The sequence below is a fragment of the Lepisosteus platostomus genome, chromosome 15, assembly GCF_059453375.1.
Source record: "Lepisosteus platostomus isolate fLepPlt1 chromosome 15, fLepPlt1.hap1, whole genome shotgun sequence".
NCBI classification, from domain to species: Eukaryota; Metazoa; Chordata; class Actinopteri; order Semionotiformes; family Lepisosteidae; genus Lepisosteus; species Lepisosteus platostomus.
In genome coordinates this window covers 25,141,071-25,159,507 of record NC_142625.1, presented here as the reverse complement: position 1 = coordinate 25,159,507, position 18,437 = coordinate 25,141,071, and the positions used below count along the sequence as shown (strand labels likewise).

The 18,437-nt window shown below is 49.6% G+C and overlaps 1 protein-coding gene across 1 annotated transcript in view; it reads left to right on the top strand.

Moving 5' to 3' along the window:
- The first annotated feature begins 313 nt into the window (after positions 1-313).
- unm_sa1614 (un-named sa1614) overlaps positions 314-18,437 on the top strand; it is a 53,309-nt gene continuing 35,185 nt past the window's right edge. Inside the window, exon 1 of the mRNA XM_088607476.1 lies at positions 314-611. Coding sequence (XP_088463602.1) covers positions 486-611 — 126 coding nt within the window. The 5' untranslated portion in view covers positions 314-485. The remainder of the gene's footprint in view (positions 612-18,437) is intronic.

Genomic DNA, 18,437 nt, shown 5'->3' with positions numbered 1-18,437 from the left:
ACTCCAGAACGGAAGGTAAAGCTCTTATTTAATTCTCAGCTCTTTGTCACTCCTCCGCCCGTCTGTGTTATGAAATATAAACGTTTTCCCACGCAGCAAAATGTACCAACTGCTCGTGGGGCTCCAAACGCTGCGTGTGTACTGTAATCTTCATAAGGCCCCCATCCGGAAAACGCAACCAAGTTGAAAATCAGACCGTACTATCGGCGGCGCGTCCGCGCTGAAGCGCGCCACCCCTGTGCCTGCGCGTTCACGAGGTGCTCGTGTTCGGCCGCCAGTTCCTCTTTTTCCATTTAATTCAATGAGATGGGCTGCCGAGGGGAGTAAGCGCGCGTTCCTGCACTTCAGGCTGATATTCATTTGTCGGATATTTTTTTTATTTATTTTTTGTTCCCCCCTACACCCCACCCCACCCCCCCCGCTGTAACTTTTCACACCGGCGTCGCAGGAGCAGCTCGGGTTTTTTTTTAAAAAAAATCCCAAAAATGCCGGAGTTTATTTCGGTCGACGAGTTCATCGCCGAGACCTTGGAGGATTACAGCTCGCCAACCACCTCAGCCTTCACCACGAAGATGTCAAGTTGCAGAAACGCCGTGAACAGCATCGAGGAGGTACCGTTCCGAGGTGTCAGTACCCCCCCAGCCTTGTGTCGGGGAGACCGGGGCAGTGAGGCGCGGGCGAGAGCTGCAGATTTAGACGAAGTTGCCTTTTGTGTTCCGAGTCCAAGCCGCAGGAACCGCAGCGGGACGCTACGGGCTTGTGGAGTCCCGTGTGTGTGTGTGTGTAACCAGGTAGCTTGTGCAGATGAGTCTCGGCTGAGCCGGCGGGGGGACGGGGTTAAAACAGCGCGTATGAATGGCTCCTGTGACATTCTCTCGCTCTCTTTTGTTATTGTCTTTCCCTCCCCCTGTTTGTAACTCTCCCAGCCCCGGCTCTAGATACCTGCCTTCGTCCGCATACCTTTCCGCTCCGCTCCGCCCGGTGCGCCCTGCAGCGGGAGCCCCTTTGTCCAGACCGCGTCCGAGCCGGGGAGAGCGCAGGGGAGGGGGCGGGGGGGAACTGCGCCGAACGTCAGCTCGCCGGGTTACTCATTCAGACCCTGCGCCGTGCTGTGCTGTGCTGTGCTCTTTCCAAAACGCATCGTAGCGCCTTGCAGCGCGGAGTCGAGCGCATTGTCTTAAACAACCCCCCCCACCTCTCGCCGCTGACCCCTGTTCTGTTCAGGGACCGCCGAGATCGCCTCTGCGTCCTGCGCGCCGGTACTGGTCTCTCTGCGGGGTCGCGTCAGCTCGCCCTGCAAGCAGCTACCGAAAGCCGGTGCGGACACAGGCGGTGTGTATATATACATATTAAAAAACAACAACAACAACAACAACGCACTTCTGTAACTGTTCTAACACAGCTGCCAAACAAAACGCGCCCGTTCCGATACTTTTTGTGTGTGTGTGTGTTTCTGGGTCCCGCGGGTTCACTTCAGGGCTGGAGCTTCTCCGGGAGACGGACTCACCTGCCGCCGGGCAGCGTTTCGGCTGCAGGTGCGAGAGGGTCCGCCGGTTCCCCGCCCGAGAATCGCTCCCAGCTAGAGCGTGGACGTGCAACAACAGCCCATTAAAGGCTGGATTGGCGTTTATTTCTGTCTCGACTCAGGCAGGCACGGGCAATAACGGATTTGTCCCCTTTTTTACGTGCTGCTGATTTTCTAAGTTTCGTTTGTGTCCCTTGCCTTCGCCTGGACACCACAAAGAGAACCGGGCAAAAAAAAACCGAGTTCCTGTGGACGGGCCAGGTACTGTAGGTGAACACAGCACTGTTGCCTTAAATGCCGTTTGTGGCTTTGCAACTGCGAGGCGCCCTCGGCTCGGTCTAATCGGAGCGGAGCGCTGGCTGGCTGGTGTGTTTTTCGACGAATCGTGCTAAGCTGCTCTGTTGAACGACCGCCAGCAACAGCCACGCAGATCTGAAAAGACAAAAGGAGCGCAGTGGCCGCTGTGAAAAGGTGCCAGACGTCGTTTCTCCAAGCTGGTGGGAAACCAACCAACCAACAAAACAAAACAAAACAAAACAACAACGCGTCTTCGGTTTATTTCGGGACGGTGCTTGCAAACAATGCCGCACGCGTGGACGGCAGGCAGAGAAGCGCTTGAAATAGCGCACCGCCGCGGCTCGCCTGCGGCCGGCTCTGCGCTGCGGGCAAAGCACCGGGGTGATCCGCGCAGCGCTGAGGCAGGGCTGGGCGGCGGAGCGCCAGAGCAGCGCCGCGGCGTCTCCATGGAAATGACCCGGGCGACTGGAAGCGATGCGAATTGGACATGGTAGCCTGTTACATGCTTGGTCATGTCGAGAGCCCCGCACATGGGGCTGGAGGGGGGAGGCAGCCTTGTGCTGTTACTGTATGAGCCTCTGCATTTCCATCGCAGATCGCTGACGGCCCTGACCTCCTCCCTCCTCCCCCCCCCCCCACTTCCCTCTCAGCCAGGGGGGTCTCGCTGCCCTGAATGGGTGATTAAATTAGCGCCGAGCAGAACTAATTGATACAAATCCTGCTGTTGAGCCTGAGCTGGTTCGCCCCGGAGACGAGCCGTCTCCCGGGAGCTGGCCAGCCCTCGCCCACAAGGCAGGAGAGAGTACGAGGCCTGAGTCGAAGGGGAATTTCACGTTGAAAGCAAAAGTGAAAAGAAATGAGCTGAGGTTGCGAGTCTCCGTGGCAGGAAGGGTTTGCGACCTCTTGTGCTTAAAAGCGTTTTTAATTGTAGATGAAGAACTAGCTGTGTTCGTCACTTCATGGTTTTAGCAGTGTGGTGTTAAAACAAGCCCCCCCCCCCCCACATATCCAGCCGGACGTACTGGACACACGATTTCGCCTCGGCTCTTCCCAACCTGTGGTATTTATTGCTGTCCTGCGTGTGCTCATCTGCGTCAGGCCCTGCTCTCGGATGCAGGGCTTGGCGCCTAGCTGGCTGCCTGTCTGCTTGGTGAAAACCGGGGGAACCCCCCGGCTGATCTCTCGCTGGCAGCCCGGCTGGGCTTGAATTGACCGCTGTTGCTCAGGGCAGCAGATCTGCACCTCATCTGACCACAACAGGAGACCCTCTGCTTCTCCAGCACGCCTCGGCTCAGAAACCGAGCTGGGGGAGCCCTGCATCTTTCTTGACGGCTCTCTGCTGCAGCAGGTCTTTGGCCTGACTGGACCCTGCCCTCCCGGACACTGAGTGGACATTGTTGCTGCTTTGGCCAGCGTGCAGATTCTTTGTGGACGGTCAGGTTGGTGACCGCCTACGAACACTGTCCCGCCTGCTGCGCCCTGGTTGTCTCTGGCTCAGGCGGTGCTGGTGGTGGTCTCTGCCTTGTGGGACTCTGTGCTCAGCTGCGTGTGTCTTTGAGAGGCTGTGGACGAGCGCAGAGTGGTGAAACACCACTTCCATCCCACGCTGCCCGTCCTGTGATCGATGAGCGGGGCACCCTGGTCCCACCCTGATGGCCTGTGATCGATGAGTGGGGCACCCTGGTCCCACCCTGATGGCCTGTGATCGATGAGCGGGGCACCCTGGTCCCACCCTGATGGCCTGTGATCGATGAGCGGGGCACCCTGGTCCCACCCTGATGGCCTGTGATCGATGAGTGGGGCACCCTGGTCCCACCCTGATGGCCTGTGATCGATGAGCGGGGCACCCTGGTCCCACCCTGATGGCCTGTGATCGATGAGCGGGGCACCTCGGTCCCACCCGGGCTCTGCCCGGCCTGCCGGTGGCTGTGATTGCAGCCTAGGCTGTCTGTGGGAATCGCTGCTGTTGCAGGCGTGAGTCACACGTCATTAGTCCCTACAAGGGGAAAAACAGAGACTGCAGCTGCCTCGTGACTGAGACCATACAGTAGCTGTATCACCACGTCTGCTCCAACGTCAGATTTCCCCTTTTTTTTAATTTTAGGACCTTCTGCGTGCCATCTACAGTACAGATGGTGAGCCAGAGTGAACACGAACCGCTGCCGCCTGAAGGCATGCAGGGCTCGGGTTCCACAGTGAGCGGCCACAGCTTGCTCTCTTCGTGTGCAAGTCCAGAGAGCGTTTGTGCAGCAGCATGGAGGAGGCAGAGCTGCTGTGCCACAGCTGTGAGGTGCTAGTCACGTGGGTTCCTGTGGGGCCTTGTGGTCTTTATTTCTGATAGGAGAGTTGGCCAAACCAGCCTCCAACTTTTTCTGTGTCACGTGGTCAGTGCTCTCCCTGTCTGACATTCAAGAAACACCATGTCCCTATTCTGTAGACTAACGCAGGGTGTTGGGATGCACTGCTAGCACTGAGAGTACGATCCTTTAGACCGCTTTATTTCAGTTTTTGTTCAATCCCTACTTCTGGAGTTCAAATTCCGTACGCAAGGGAATATAAGAAGAGCAACAAAAGATCTTTGCAGGCACTGGTTCTTGAAATCATAGTATCCTCCTGCCGCATCAAGCGTCTTGGGTGTTTGTGCTGTGAATGGTCCCATGGAGAGGTGTGTCTGAAGAGTGAAACTGCTTCCACTTTTGCCTGAGAATGATTCAACCCTAAAAATGCTGGAAAGCTCTGTTACACCGTTGTGCAAGAGGACCCAGGGCTGTAAAACTGGTTTTACTATAATGCCTTTTGGGCTCACAAAAAAGCATCGAGTCTTACTGTTCATGTCCACCCTTTCTTCACCACCTTCAATCAACTATGTAAGAAGTCTGCTCACGCTGACATTACTCACCACAAACTATTTATAGTCACGCTTGCGTTAAGCTGATATCTCTGCAATTTCCGCTTAATTGGCCAGCCTGGACATGCGCACCTTTTGGACTCGCTCATGTGCTGTTTTTGTTACAATCTTTAAAGAAAATCAGGTGTTGGAAGAAAATCTCAGACGTCCGATTTGAGCCCGGGCGCCACTGCGCGATCAGCTCTAGCGCTGTTTGACAGCCGTTTCGGAGACGGCTGAATTGGCATAAGGGGCCGTGAGGGTCGAGCTCAATCGTACCTGCGCGCAGATAGGGCGGAGGATTAGATCAACACTTTGACCCAAACGTTCCAAACCCACAGCGTGATGAGACGTTTCTTTTGTTCCTGTTTTTAACCCCAGGAAAACCCCCCAAAGTTTGGCCTTGTGGTTTGTGGCCAGTAGGTGGGTCAACATTAAGCTTGTCGCAGTGCCTGTTGCTTCTGCTATTCAAATGTCTTCAGCTCGTGCACCAGTTAACCCAGGGGTTCCCCTCCTGCCCTGCAGACCCCCGTACGTGCTGCCTTTCAGTCCAGCGGAGCTTGCAGTCACCAACACTAATTGAGTCCTTAACTGACCCAACTATAGCACTCACGCGCACTCTTCGATTGGGCGGAGTTCTTAAACACGTTGAGGGCTGCTGTGTCACTGCTGTGGTTCGTAAGTAACTCAAGAGCTTCCCCAAGCTCTACTCGGGCAACTATTTAGTTCAATTAAGGATCAAATCAAGCAACGGGCTGGAGCAGAAAGGAACCCAGGGGGTGAGGGGGTCTCACGGGGTTGATGAGTCCCCAGGCCCAGGGCTGGGGACCCCCGAGTTAAAGGGAAATGACAGGGGTACAGAGGGTTGCCGTGCAATTGTGCCTGTGCCTGACTAATGAAACCAGTTTACCCTAGTTCAGCAGAGTATTTAAACTTTGTTCAGTATACATTCATTTTCCATTCCGTACAGTCTTGGAGTTAAACGAGAAGAAGACGGGGACATTAAGTGTAGATACAAAATTCTTCTGGCTTAGAAACCCTTTCCACTGGAAAAACGGCAGTGGACCGTCAGCTGTCAACATGCAATACCGCATCTTCTCTCTGTTCCCGACATTGTGACTTAGTGGTTTGAGGTCCTGAGTATACGGATGGGTCTCATCTCGCCCACTGCAGGGTCAAACTGGGACAAACCTCAGTGTTTTCGATCAGAGAATGTCAAGAAGGAAAAGGTGATGCATTGTGGGCTGTGTGCCTAAAGCCGATCCAACTTGTTTCACTTCCCCTGCTCCTGTGAGAGTTTATCTGAATCTAGTGGCTCTTTAGGTGAAACCCACCCATCGGTTTTCCCCGAAATGTGACTTTGGGTGGTTTCACACCTCATAATGATGTCAGGAGCCTGATTAAGGTAAAGCCCTTCTCTGTATGGCAATCCTGTGCAGAAATGGGTACCAGTAACCCAGAAATCAGCACCATGTTCAGTCTCGATCAGCAGTAAGTCAGTTTTTTTCCAAACAGTTTTTTGCTGTGTAACACTAATGCATCATCTGTACCAGTCCACAAGTAAAATTAATTTAAGGCACAAGAGGCTTCAGTTTGAGCTAACTAAACCTTTTCTGCACCTGTACTTCGTAAATGGAAGTGGCTTCCTGTTAAAATTAGAATGGACTTCTAAATTTCAGATATAGGGCAATGAATGGTCTAGCTCCAGTTATTTTAAGGATTTATTGCATGAGTATGACTTTGGTAGACATTCTCATTGCTTACTAAAATAAATGTGTAATATCATTAGGCACTTGTTATCTTATTGATATTATAATATGATAGGCTCTAAAACAGTAAGTTGTCAAGGGATAACTTTAAGCAGATTTCTCTGATATTCAGTTTTGTCAAAGAGTGACAATCAGAACCAGGAATCACTGTGCCTGTCTAGCTCACAGCGTGACCCCACTGTCTTTCGGCGAAATGTGGCTCTGCTCCCTATGTGATGAAGAGCGCTTGATTAAATTGTCCCCGCCGCCTGGGTTACACCCGCGCTGTGTGAAATAAAGATTTGCTCTTCTAAGTGCAAATTACTTTGTGATTCGAGCAGCGGCTGTCTCTCAGCTTCCTGCGGCCGAGATATTGTTTCAGTGTCGGAGCGAGCAGATTGCATTTGAAATCTGACATACAGGGGAATTTATTTAAAAAATCAAACTGCTGAGGATTCTAAGCTCCCATAAGTAGTGTGTTTGTCTTCTGTCCGTCAGAAATCCCTTGCTGTTTAAGAGTGGCAGCCTTTCTCGAAAGGGTGGTCTGCTGCCTGCCAGGTTAGTGTGTGCTGACAGTGACCACACCACGCCAGCTCAGTCAGGCAGCACTGCTGTCGTTTCTCCTGCAGTCCTTCATCGCTGGACTAAGTGTCCACACGAGTGTGACTTACACAAGGACATGGTGCTTTCATGAAGGTAATTGGACCACCCAAATTGGAAAAGCAGTACAGAAAGCTGTTTGTATTTTCTAATTTTCTGTTTTATTTTGAGCTCAGGGAAAATTGCTTTCCTGTTATTTTGCTAGTGGGGGGAAAAACTAATCATCGAGGGAGGAAATTAATGTTTTCAAGCAACCAGAAGCTCTGTACGTGGTCCTGCAGTACCTTTCATTTTTCTTTCTTAACTCTCACTTCCCTTCTTTGTCTTGAACATGGTTGTGCAGTGTTTTGCGTTTTTTTGGTCCTGTAGCTAATTGTTGACCTGGGATGCAGGCTTGAAAGGGGCTTCGTTATCGAAAGGACTGATTGATCATTGATGAACTCATTGTATGTCCGTCAGCTGGGCGTTGGTCGGTGCAGCATCTTCGGTGTCTTCGCTTGTTTCACTTCTTCCAAGGTGCTTGTCTGCTCCCACACTCCTTTCCGATTTGTGCCGAGAGACGTGTCCGTTGTTTCTCCTCCAGGCTCCTGTCCCCGGCACCCTCACGTCCTGGCCAGAGCCCGTCGTTCCCGCTCCTGCGCCTGTCTGCTCCGGCTTCATGACCTCGCCATCGCTCTCCCGAAGGGGGGAGGGTCTGCAGGTTGTGTCCACCAAACCCCCAGTGGTATCCCACTTCGTTAGAGTCCCCGCCCGGGACCTGGAGGATCGCTGTGTCTTCTGGTTTTTACTCGGGCTCAGTTCCTAGTTGCAGGCTTGTCTGTTACAATTTTCTATCCATCCATCCGTTGTCTAGCAGCTTTATCCAGTGCAGTGTTGTCGCTACACCCTGTAGGCAGGCTACACCCTGGAGGAGACGTCAGTCCATCGGGGGGCAGACGCACACACAGATAGAGCCATGCACCCACTAACACCAGGGCCAATTTCCCCAGAAGACAATTAACCAAGTCTTAACTAGAGGCCAAAACAATTAAAGCTGTTTTTTTAATTAATTGTGGGAGGGAAACCGGAGCGCCCACGTTAACGCAGGGAGAACATGCAAACTCCACAAAGACACCACCCTGGGAACTGAACCCAGGGCCCCAGTGGCGTGAGGCAGCAATGCGGACCTCTGAGCTCTCGTGCTGTCTCTTTCAGTTTTCTATTTGGGACATTTTTTAAAATGTTCCTTCAGCTCTAGTCAAATTGTCAAAAGTCAGATTGTATTTGTAATTGAGTTTTAATCCTGGGTTTCAGAACTGCCCTCTTTCAGGTGAGTTTGTCTCAGATGTACTGTAGCCAACTGGACCTCTGCAGAGGGAAAAATAAATTCTCCTTGTGGGAGTTTGTGGGAATTGTCATTCCCTCCTTTGACTGTTCCTCATCCGATACGGAGGCGCTGCTGAAAGCTGTGCACACAGAAGCTGTTGGGGAAAACCACCCCTGAAACTCAGGACTGAGTGCAGAAAAAAGTCAAACCTGCCGTCTAAACAACCCGCCAGATCGGTTAAAGTCATCAGTTATCAGTGGAGATTTAGAGCCCAGCTGGAATGAAGATCTGCAGAGACACGTCCCTCTGGGACTGGGATTGGGAACCTATGCTGTAGAGCGCCCTCTGTTGGCCAGTGAGTTATTGACGAGATTTGAAGGCCAATCAGAAGAGTCCTTCTCTGACCGATTTCGTCTGTCTGGCTTTGTTACCAGGCAGACGGCAGCCCTTAACTCCTGTATTGCTTGTGGCAATGTATGCCTGCTCTTAACAGCTTAAAGGATCCCTAACCTAATCTCTGATTATCTTATTATTCCCATTGCTAGACTGAGGGATCAAATCAATCTGCACCCCCCCCTCCCCACTCCCCACAAATAACAAACAACCACACTGGTTTCTGGCTGTTTGCTCTTTGCAGCTTGAGTCTGTCGTAACAATCCCACACCTTTTATCCAAATCCTCCGTTGACTGTTTCCAGGCACGCTGTCGTTTGTCCACCTCGCATCCGTTTACCATTGCTGAGTTTTAAGAGCAGGCCGAGTCTCGGAGGCCCCGAGAGTCTCTGGCCAGGCGTCGTTTGTGTTGCGCCTGCTTCTCTCTGGAATATCTCAGTTAATCAAAGTCAAGAAGAAGGAGTATCGGAACCTTCTCATCAGATGCACGGACAGTACTTGTCATTCTCTTTAACCCGGTACTGCATCCCCTCTCACTTCTGGGGGGCACGGGAGGTGGTTATCATTTTGATACCATAATCTGATTTAATGTCTCAAAAAAGAATTAGAAACGATCGATCTCAGTGTTTATTGTTGTGAGGTGTTTTGCTACAGGACCCCACGGGCTCAATACTCAGGGTCAGGGAAGCCAAACTCCTCTCCCCAACGGTCCCGCAGAGTCCTGCTAGTCTCACAGGGGCCTTGTAATTGGCAACTGATTTAATACCAAACAAAAAGTGTAGGTGAGACTTATTGTCCAAGTAATTAGCTCAATAACATCATTGATAAAAGACTTTAAGTCTTGGCATTTATGGAGCACGTTTGATCCCAAAGCATTTGATCCCAAAGGATCCCAAAGAGGATGTGGGAAAAGGCCCACTTCACCCCCCACTGAAGTGCAGCCCCAGCCTGAGCGACACACAGCTGCCCCCCTGCACTGCGGATCAGGGAGAGAAATGGCTTCACCTGTTGAATGCAGGGGGAATTTAAGGATGCCAGGTTGTACAAGAGTTGAACAAGACACCAGGCATCAGACCCCCTACATGGTTCATCTTGGACTGAGAACAGGAGGGTAGCCCATTTGATGTGCTGTAGCTAGCTGATCCAAGGAGCTCATCCGGTGTTTCCTGAGGGAAGCCAGAGAGTTGGCCTCGACAGAATGGGCGGGTAGATCGGTCAATATTCCCACAACCCTTTGGATAACGAAATGCCTACTACTGTTTTAATCGCACTGAAATGCATTTTCAAATATGTTTCTTGAGGACTCGAGTTTGTGTTTCTGTGTTCATTTAGGTAATTCACTAAGTTGACAACATTTGCCTGTTTGCACAAAAAGATTAAACACGTCTGTTAGCTACCCTCTTATAATCCAAACTCTTAAAATTCAAGCTCTAATAAATCCATGCAGACCATTCCTTCAGATGTTATTTCCATTCCACTAGTCCTTTAACTTAGAACTCGTAATGGGTCCCAGATCCTTGCTTGTAATAGAAAGTTGTTCTGTGATTGCTTGGTTCTGTTTGGCCATCCTTTTGTATGGGTGGGTATTGCATTGGCAATTCTGCAGTCACTGGGTATGACTCCTGATGTCTTGAGTGACTGCTGGAAAAGAAGACAGTCAGTACATTGAGTACAGTCAGTAGGATGCTATCAGACCCTGGGTTTGTTCATTTCGATTGCTTCCAGTACCCAAAGTCCTCTGTCCCTCTTCTGCAGTTACTGCCGATACTACCCAACATGGCCAGCTGTCAGAACAGAACTTTGTCCCTCTGCTGCCTGAGGCATCTTGCTGAGTTCTTCCTTAGAGAACCCCCGAGTGAAATACCACTCCAGCTCATCAGCTAATTGCCCGCTCGTCAGCACATTTACTTGTTTGGGATGCAGAGCTTTCTGCTAACTGTAGCCTTTCGGGAAACAGTCCGGCCACCTTTTCTTTAAAGACGTGCCTGCTCCCGTTCCAAGCCACCGGCTCGACCAGAGGCCAGAGGTGTGGCGCTGTCTTTTCTTCCCTCCGCCCCCGAAAACCGTTCGCCTCCGACCCCCTGCCACCCCACTCCACACCTCTCTAAGCGCAGGAGAGGTGATGAGCCCTGTGGCCACGAAGCTCATTATTCACTGACTCAGCTCCTCGGGCGCGATGAGACATTACTGTCATTAGCCCACAGCCTCCTGCACAAACGAACGGGATGGAAGCGCGAAGGGACTCATGAATCCAGCTCTGGCGGCACCAGCCGTCTGTAACAGATTCTTTTTTCTTATTCTCCGCTTTAATAGTAAGGGATCCCGGCTTAATGAGCTGACACTTGCTATGGAGAGCAATAAGCCCTGGCACGTCTGTGCACTTTGGGAAGGTAATTCAGAAATGTAGCTGCCTGCGCGAGAATCCCCGCTTTTACTCAGTTGCATTAAAGTTTGATTAATGCAAAAAGACAAGCATAATAAAAGGCATGGCTTGTAGTTCCAAATTCTGTGTCAGACATGCATATGGATGAATATTGTGTACTGCCTTTATTTTATTCCTTGATTCTTCTGCATCGGAATACGGTGTCAGACCTGGAATGTAAACTATGGAAAGTTGTTGCGTGCTTTTCTGTTGTGCTTTCCGAATTTCCAGGTATTTAACTGGTTAATTCCTCGTCGGCCCCACACTACGATAACACTCATTCTGCAGTTGTGGCTGCCAGCATCAAGCAAACAGACAAACATTCTCATATCCCAAATATTTGAAGTCTTTCCCTGGGAACTGATATCATTAAAAGGATTCCCAGACTCCGTGCTGGATACGAGGTGCCCCATGTCTTGTGACTCCGGCGCACACAGAGACGAAAAGGAGGCCCAGGCCTTTGGACATTAATAAGGTCATCAGAGTCGTCGCTGCTGTCTCTGTGATTTCCCAGTGGTCCTCTGGGATTTCGGCAAATTACTGGCAGCTCTGAGTTAGCACTGTAAAGGAGCTCTTTTATTGCATGCTGTAGCCCTGCCCCCCACCCCAGTGGCAGAGTGCAGGGTGCTGCTGATTTGACTCCATGAAATATTCATTCTGCCCCGAAAGAAAGAAGCAGTCGAACACCCTCGCATGCCCCTCACAGCTCTGTCCTCCATGGTTTTCTTGTACGTGTTGTCGTCATATTATGTTAAGTTCATTTTTTCGTGTGAGCGTGCGGGACGGTGCTGATGTGCATGAAATGCAGTCACTCGTAAAGCTGCAAGAGGCCGGCGCTGGGGTGTGGCAGTCAGCCCTGCTGCCTCGCGGCCCGTGGGTCCTGGGTTCGGTTCTGGGCTAGGGCACCTGCTCCGTGGAGTGTGCATGCCAGGACGATTACTGCTCTTATTTATTCTTACTATCATCATCGCAATAGTCATCATCCATATGAACACCATGCAGTGAAGCCGTCGCGTTATTGAGACGTGTGATGTCCAGGAGGATACCGGGGTCAGAGAAGATGACCGAGGTGCTCGGAGAGTTTTTTCGGTTGTCTTTTCTGCGCGGGAAGCATGCACAGACCCACAAACTTACATTGTCAGTAGAACTTTCCTTCCATCGCAGGGTGCAGACACACACACCCACACAAACCCCAAACCTTGCATTTCCCTTCGGTGAGAGACCGAGGTCTCAGCTGGCAGCCATGTCACCCTGCAGCTCCCAGCTGGCAGCCCACTGGAGCTCAGCAGGTGTGAGCCTGGTCAGTACCTGGATTGGAGACCTCTTGGGAAAAACTAAGGTTGCTGCTGGAAGAGGTGTTAGTGGGGCCAGCAGGGGGCGCTCACCCTAATGACCCGTTTAGTGACGGGGACACTATACTGTAAAAAGGCGCCGTCCTTCGCATGAGACATAAAACCGAGGTCCTGACTCTCTGTGGTCATTAAAAATCCCAGGGCGTTTCTTGAAAAGAGTAGGCTTGTAACCCTGGCGTCCTGTCCAAATTTCCCATTGGCCCTTACCAATCATGGCCTCCTAATAATCCCCATCTCTGAATTGGCTTCATCACTCTGCTCGCCTCCTCACTGACAGCTGATGTGTGGTGAGCTTGGTTTTCAATGAAAGAATGTTTACTTGTTTGCATGCTGGAGGTGTAGTTAGAGCTGACATGTCCTTACTGGGGGTGTGGTAGCAGTCCGTATTTTGTCTGTTCTTGTCAAGGGGAGAAGTGTCATTGCCGTAGTTCACATCTGAGAAGTAGATTGTACAGCAGCACAGAATTCTCTACTGCAGAAATTCTCTTCTTCCTGCTTTGAGGTTTGTTTTGCAATAAGAATGTGGCAAAACAGTTTATTGGGTGCTAACATCATTTTAAAAAGTACAATGTCGCGTCCTTAGCTGTTGTAGTTCTATGACAATGGATTGTGTCTTTCATTACTTTAATCCAGTGTCATATCTCGGGTTTTGTTAAGCTTGGAAACGGCCAGGGCTTCATTCCGATGTGTGGGAATTTAAATGTATATAGTATGACTGTGATGCACACAAATGCGAGGGTGCTGTATGAGCTATCTTGCTTGTGTGATGGCTACAAGTTAATTAATCCCAAAGTCATTTTCCAGTGCTCTTGGAAGGATCCCAGATTGTAATAGTCAGCGCCTTCCTGTTCTGATCCAGAGGACCAAACCACAGGTGTCTTGTTCAAGTTCTGGAAGCACATGCTATATTTTCAGTTTTTCTAGCTCTCTTGAAAGCATCTGAAGAGCTGAGAGAAGCTGATTGGCTTCAGAAGCATGAAAGGATGATGGCTTTCTCATTATCTCACTTTGCCTTCCTGCAGCAGTGAGGCAGGAGGAGAGAGAAACCCCCACCTTCCCCAGCTGGGGGGAGGATATTACGTTTTTGTCACATCTCTGGGATTTGCATAAACAGAAAAGGGGGGAAAAAGGTCAAACAAAATATTACCAGTCTTACGGGGTTATTGGAGAATCGGTGCAACCTGTCCCAAAACAAAAAATATTGACTTTCATATTGATTGCATTGTTAACCAAGTGGTGGTACAGGATAACATACTGCCTAGTGTGCTGCAGGGTTTTTATACTGTATAATACGAGTCTGCTCAGAATTACATCGGTATAATTTCTTCCTGCTCATTAATGGCCTGGACATGCATTTCCCTGGGCTGTGCCACCTGGTTTGATCTTGCAATTTAACAGGCCATGGTGCACTGTGTACCTCCTCACAGGCCCACAATCAGTAGCGCCCTGGTGGAATTGTTCCAGGTGTAGAGCTGGGTTAATAAAGTGAGTGCTACTGCATACCGAGCTGGTGGAAAGGCTTGCAGTGGTCTCGGCATCTTGAAAACCTTGACAGGCTTTAAAGATCTCTCCCTGCAGTGAGTTCAGTGAGTGAGAAGAGAGCAGAGTGCCCAGTTCAGAAACTCCAGTGCTCATTCCTGGGGTGGGAATGGACAAGGCAAGGATCTTCAACATGGTGCGGTCTGCAGAGAAGGAGAGAGAGCCAGACTGACGCGCTCCCCAGCAAGGCCAAGGAACAGCGTAATCGAGCAGCGCCTGATGTGTGAAATATCACTTGTGTGGTAGTGTACAGCCGTAAAAAATTGTGGCTTCAAGGAGTCTATTTACTGCTTAATGAGAAGGGCTGTGTGATAAGAATACATTAACCAGTGGCTCATATTGCAGAAAATTCATGGAAAGGTTTTCTTGACGTGACAGAGTTATATTCAGAGCAGAACCACAGTGCCTTTCCAGAAACTCTTCTTAGTTTTGATTTGCGGATTTGCTGTTCTGTGTTATTTAAAAAAAAAGTTGGAAAATAAATTCAGTAATATAGGGCTGTTGTTGTTTTCTGAAATTATAAGAAAACAATATATTTTTGTATGTGTTTTTTTTTATGGAATACTACCCACAGTCATGGGCCTCTGGAATAGAAAGAGTAGTTCTCCGTGTTCTCGCAGTTCCTGGTGCTCCACATCTGGGTTCTGGCACCGAGGAGACGCTGGCTGAGGGTAGACGGGTCCTCGCCTTTTTTCTTTCTGTGGAAAGTCGGTAAATGTGCTGTGTCAGACAGACAGAGGGGAGCGAGATCTTGATCAGTGAAACAGGAAGAAGTTTCCATGGAAACCAAGATTGCGAGGGGAGTCAATTTTTTTGACAGCCGAGCTGGATAACACAAAGAGAGGCAACTGTGGGTCTTAATCTTTTGGTCTTGTGCGGTTCAGTTGTTTTTTTAAGATGTGGCTTTCTGTCTCGCAGTCGATTTTTATCGGTTTCACAACTCGGCACTTTAGTTGTTCGTTGTTCACAAGCTCCGGGAGCTTGAATGTTTCCTGTTAATGAAACAGTAAAGTTCTTAAGGCTGCACCGGGATGAATAGCAGTACTTTAGAAGGCCGTGCTCAAAGTCTGTCGGTGCTTTGACCCCAGTATCATTGGCTCACAATAAACAGACAATTCAGGAAAGGTCTGCACTGATTTAGGACTGATCAACTCTTTTCACAGTTTATTACTTTGAAACCTAGGTGAGAGAGAATAGGTTCACAATGGGCTCCAAGGTGAGGAGTGTCATGGGCTTCAAAGAAGCCAGCTGCGCAGGAAGTTGGCATCTGCGCAGGAAGTCACTTGGAACTCCAGGGACAGGTGAACTGAGAAGGAGAATGGGAGACACTCTCAGTAATGAACCCCACTCTCTTCTACCTTCAGATCTCAGCCAGGACATAAGACTAAAGGCTAAAAACAGGGGCCCGTCCAGCGGTATTCCCCTGTCTTTACAGTTACTATTTTTGATTAAATGTTCTTGAAGAAACCGGAAAGGGATTTTCTCGGAAGGTTTTGAGAATTTGTTCTTGATCATGCTGTTCTTGAACGTAGGCGTAAAATTCATCCTCTGCAGTTCCAGATGTTTAAATGGGGAGGGGGGGGGGGTGCGCTGGGTGAGAGGGGGCGGGACATTGTGTCCTCTTCACTAAGACAGCAGCAGCAGGGAAACTCCCAGCCTGCTCACTGAGAATCGCTGTCGTTTTCCCTTGCAGACATACTGACACGAGTATATCTATTAATTATATAATATTAATATTTCAATATTACTCCGAAATGTATATTTTTTAACCTGCACCTTATAAAAATATTTACACAAAAATATTTTGACCTTTTGTCGAGAGAAAAATGCATTTGTCTCGGTGCACTCCATGAAGGTTTGCGACTTCTGTCCTCTGGGACTCTGAACAGAATTTTTATCTGATGGCTTCAGTACAGCTTACATAGCTAATTACTAGCCAGGGAACAGCTGTCTCTCAGTGGACAGGAAATAAGAACATTAATTTATCCATAAGTGCATGGTGTGTGCAGAACTGCAAACCAGGATTCTGCCCTAATGAAAGCACTACATTTTTTTTCCTTTCCTAAAGTTTTGTATGTATGAAAATTAGCTGAAGCATTTTATTTGGAAGCAGAAGAATAATCCTTTTTAAACATATATATATATATTCAGTAGGGCAGCATTGTGGCACAGTGATCAGCATTGCTGCTTTGCAGCGCTGGGGCCCTGGGTTCAATTCTGGACCTGGGGAGCTGTCTGTGTGGAGTTTGTATGTTCTCCCTGCATTTGCATGGGTTTCTCCCAGGTGCTGCAGCTTCATCCCACAGTCCAAGCACATGCTGGTAGGTAAACCAGGGACGAATGTCCATGTACATGGTGTCCACCTACAATTCAGATTTCTCTGCACAGGCCCAATTGTGTGCTCTGATTTTAGGCTGCCTTTATTTTTCGTTATCTTGGCATGGGATTCTAAGAGTCATTGTTGTGTTTTCAGCAGAACGTCCCAGGGGCAAGTAGGTGTAGGCAGAGGCTCCTGGGACACTTTCCACAGAGTCAGGAAGGTGGAGATCTGTGGGCAGGGAGAACGACTGAAGACTTTGTTGTTGTTTTTTTCTCCTTGAAAGTCATTTCTCTTAATTTTGAGCTTTTGGACAAAGACCAGCAATGAAAAAGCAAAACATCTTGTTAAAGGGCAAACAATTGGCCGATATGTTTTATGAAAATACTCACACTTTCTGGGCAAAGGGAGAGGCGCAGTGAAAAATCACACGGGAGCTGCAGCTCTGCTCATACGAAACTCAGCCGGAACGGGTCACACGCTCAGTCTGTGGAGAGCGACAGAGGGGTAGAAACAGATCCTCCCTCCTCTGAAAACTACAGCAGCTTGTCTTCCAAACTGGGGGTGTGATGCCTGGTGGTTGTGAGTTGGGGGCTTTTCAGTGAGTAGGAAACTAATCCCTGCGGCCGTGGTGCTGGTATCTGAGTAAGAAGTGCTTTGGTTGCCTCACTGGGCTGCCAGGGGACAGCAGAAAGACGTGTATGCCCAAAACCCCACCCTTTTCTTCAGAAGGCTTCTCCCGGTTTTCTTTTAACAGGAAATCAGATGAGATTCATTCAGATACCCACATCGCAGAGGACTACTGTAGAATATCCGTCCCTCTCGGTCGGATTCTCTGAATGATTGCACTGCTTTAAGGACCTGGAAATCCGGAAACTGTATTGGTTTACACCAGATTAGACTCTTCATTTTCTTCGGCTCATTAGTGGTTTTCTGCCAGTAATGCAGTATTTCCAGACAGCGCTCTTCGACATGCTTGCTTTCTGCAATATTGAAGCTACCCGTATTTTGGTTCCAGTAAGACAGACGGAGCCTCTTCATTTCCTCTCGGCTGGGACTGGTGTGCTGATTACCTTATTTCTGACTTATAAGCACTTGGATGACAAAACCCCTGTTAAACTGCTGTACCTGCTGCTGGAAATGCAATCAGACTGTTATTGACTGTGAGTCTCAAATGGATGCTCGAGCACTGCAGCAATTTGTCTGGTAATGGTGGCTTTGTGTAGCTACTCAGGACACAGTTTTCCCTTTGTTTCATGATGAAACCGTTAGAGCGCTGTGGGAAATGACCAGCGACTCACGGATGATGTCAGGGAACTCCAGTAAGAATCAAGAAACGCCATTCTTATTTCTGGTGGTGTCTGCTCGGCCATGTGCTTTCTGCTTCGTCTAAAGATGCTCTTTTTTCTGGCCGGGATTTCTCCCGTCATTCTCTGCCGTCTTGATTACAATTAAGTCATTCACCAGCGCCCCCTCCCCCTCTTCCTTTTTTTCCCATCTGTACTAAATATAAACCTTTAAGGATGTCATTACCCCCGAAATCTGGGAGGAAAGAGAATTTTTCCGGCGTGAGGCAGCCCCGTTGGAATGTTCCACAGGGTCTTCTTGTTGCCCTCGGCGTTTTTTTTTTCAGGGCGCGAGGGAGAGATTGCGCTTCGTTAGGTAATGAGATTGCATTCTTTTAATGAGGGGCCGCGCTGGAATGTCAGGATCCCCTCCCCCCCCCCCCCCCCCCGCCGTGGCGGCTTCACGCATCATGGAACGACCCCCATTTCCTTGCGAGAGGTTAAGGACTTCAAGAGTCCTGGTCACAAGGAGCTCAGCTTCTGCTGGTGCTGCTCCCGTTCCATCTCACCCCTCGAGAGGTTACATATTACCATCAGGCGTCTGCTTGCGTGAAATGAAAACATTGCATTGAATTCTCCCTGCTTTTTTCTGATTTGAGCACGCAGTCGGTCAGCTATGGTCAGCACTGCGCGGGACACAGGTTCCAGCAGGGCAGAGGTTAAAGTGCTCGGAGACGAGCTCACGGGAGACGCAGCCGCTGGGAGG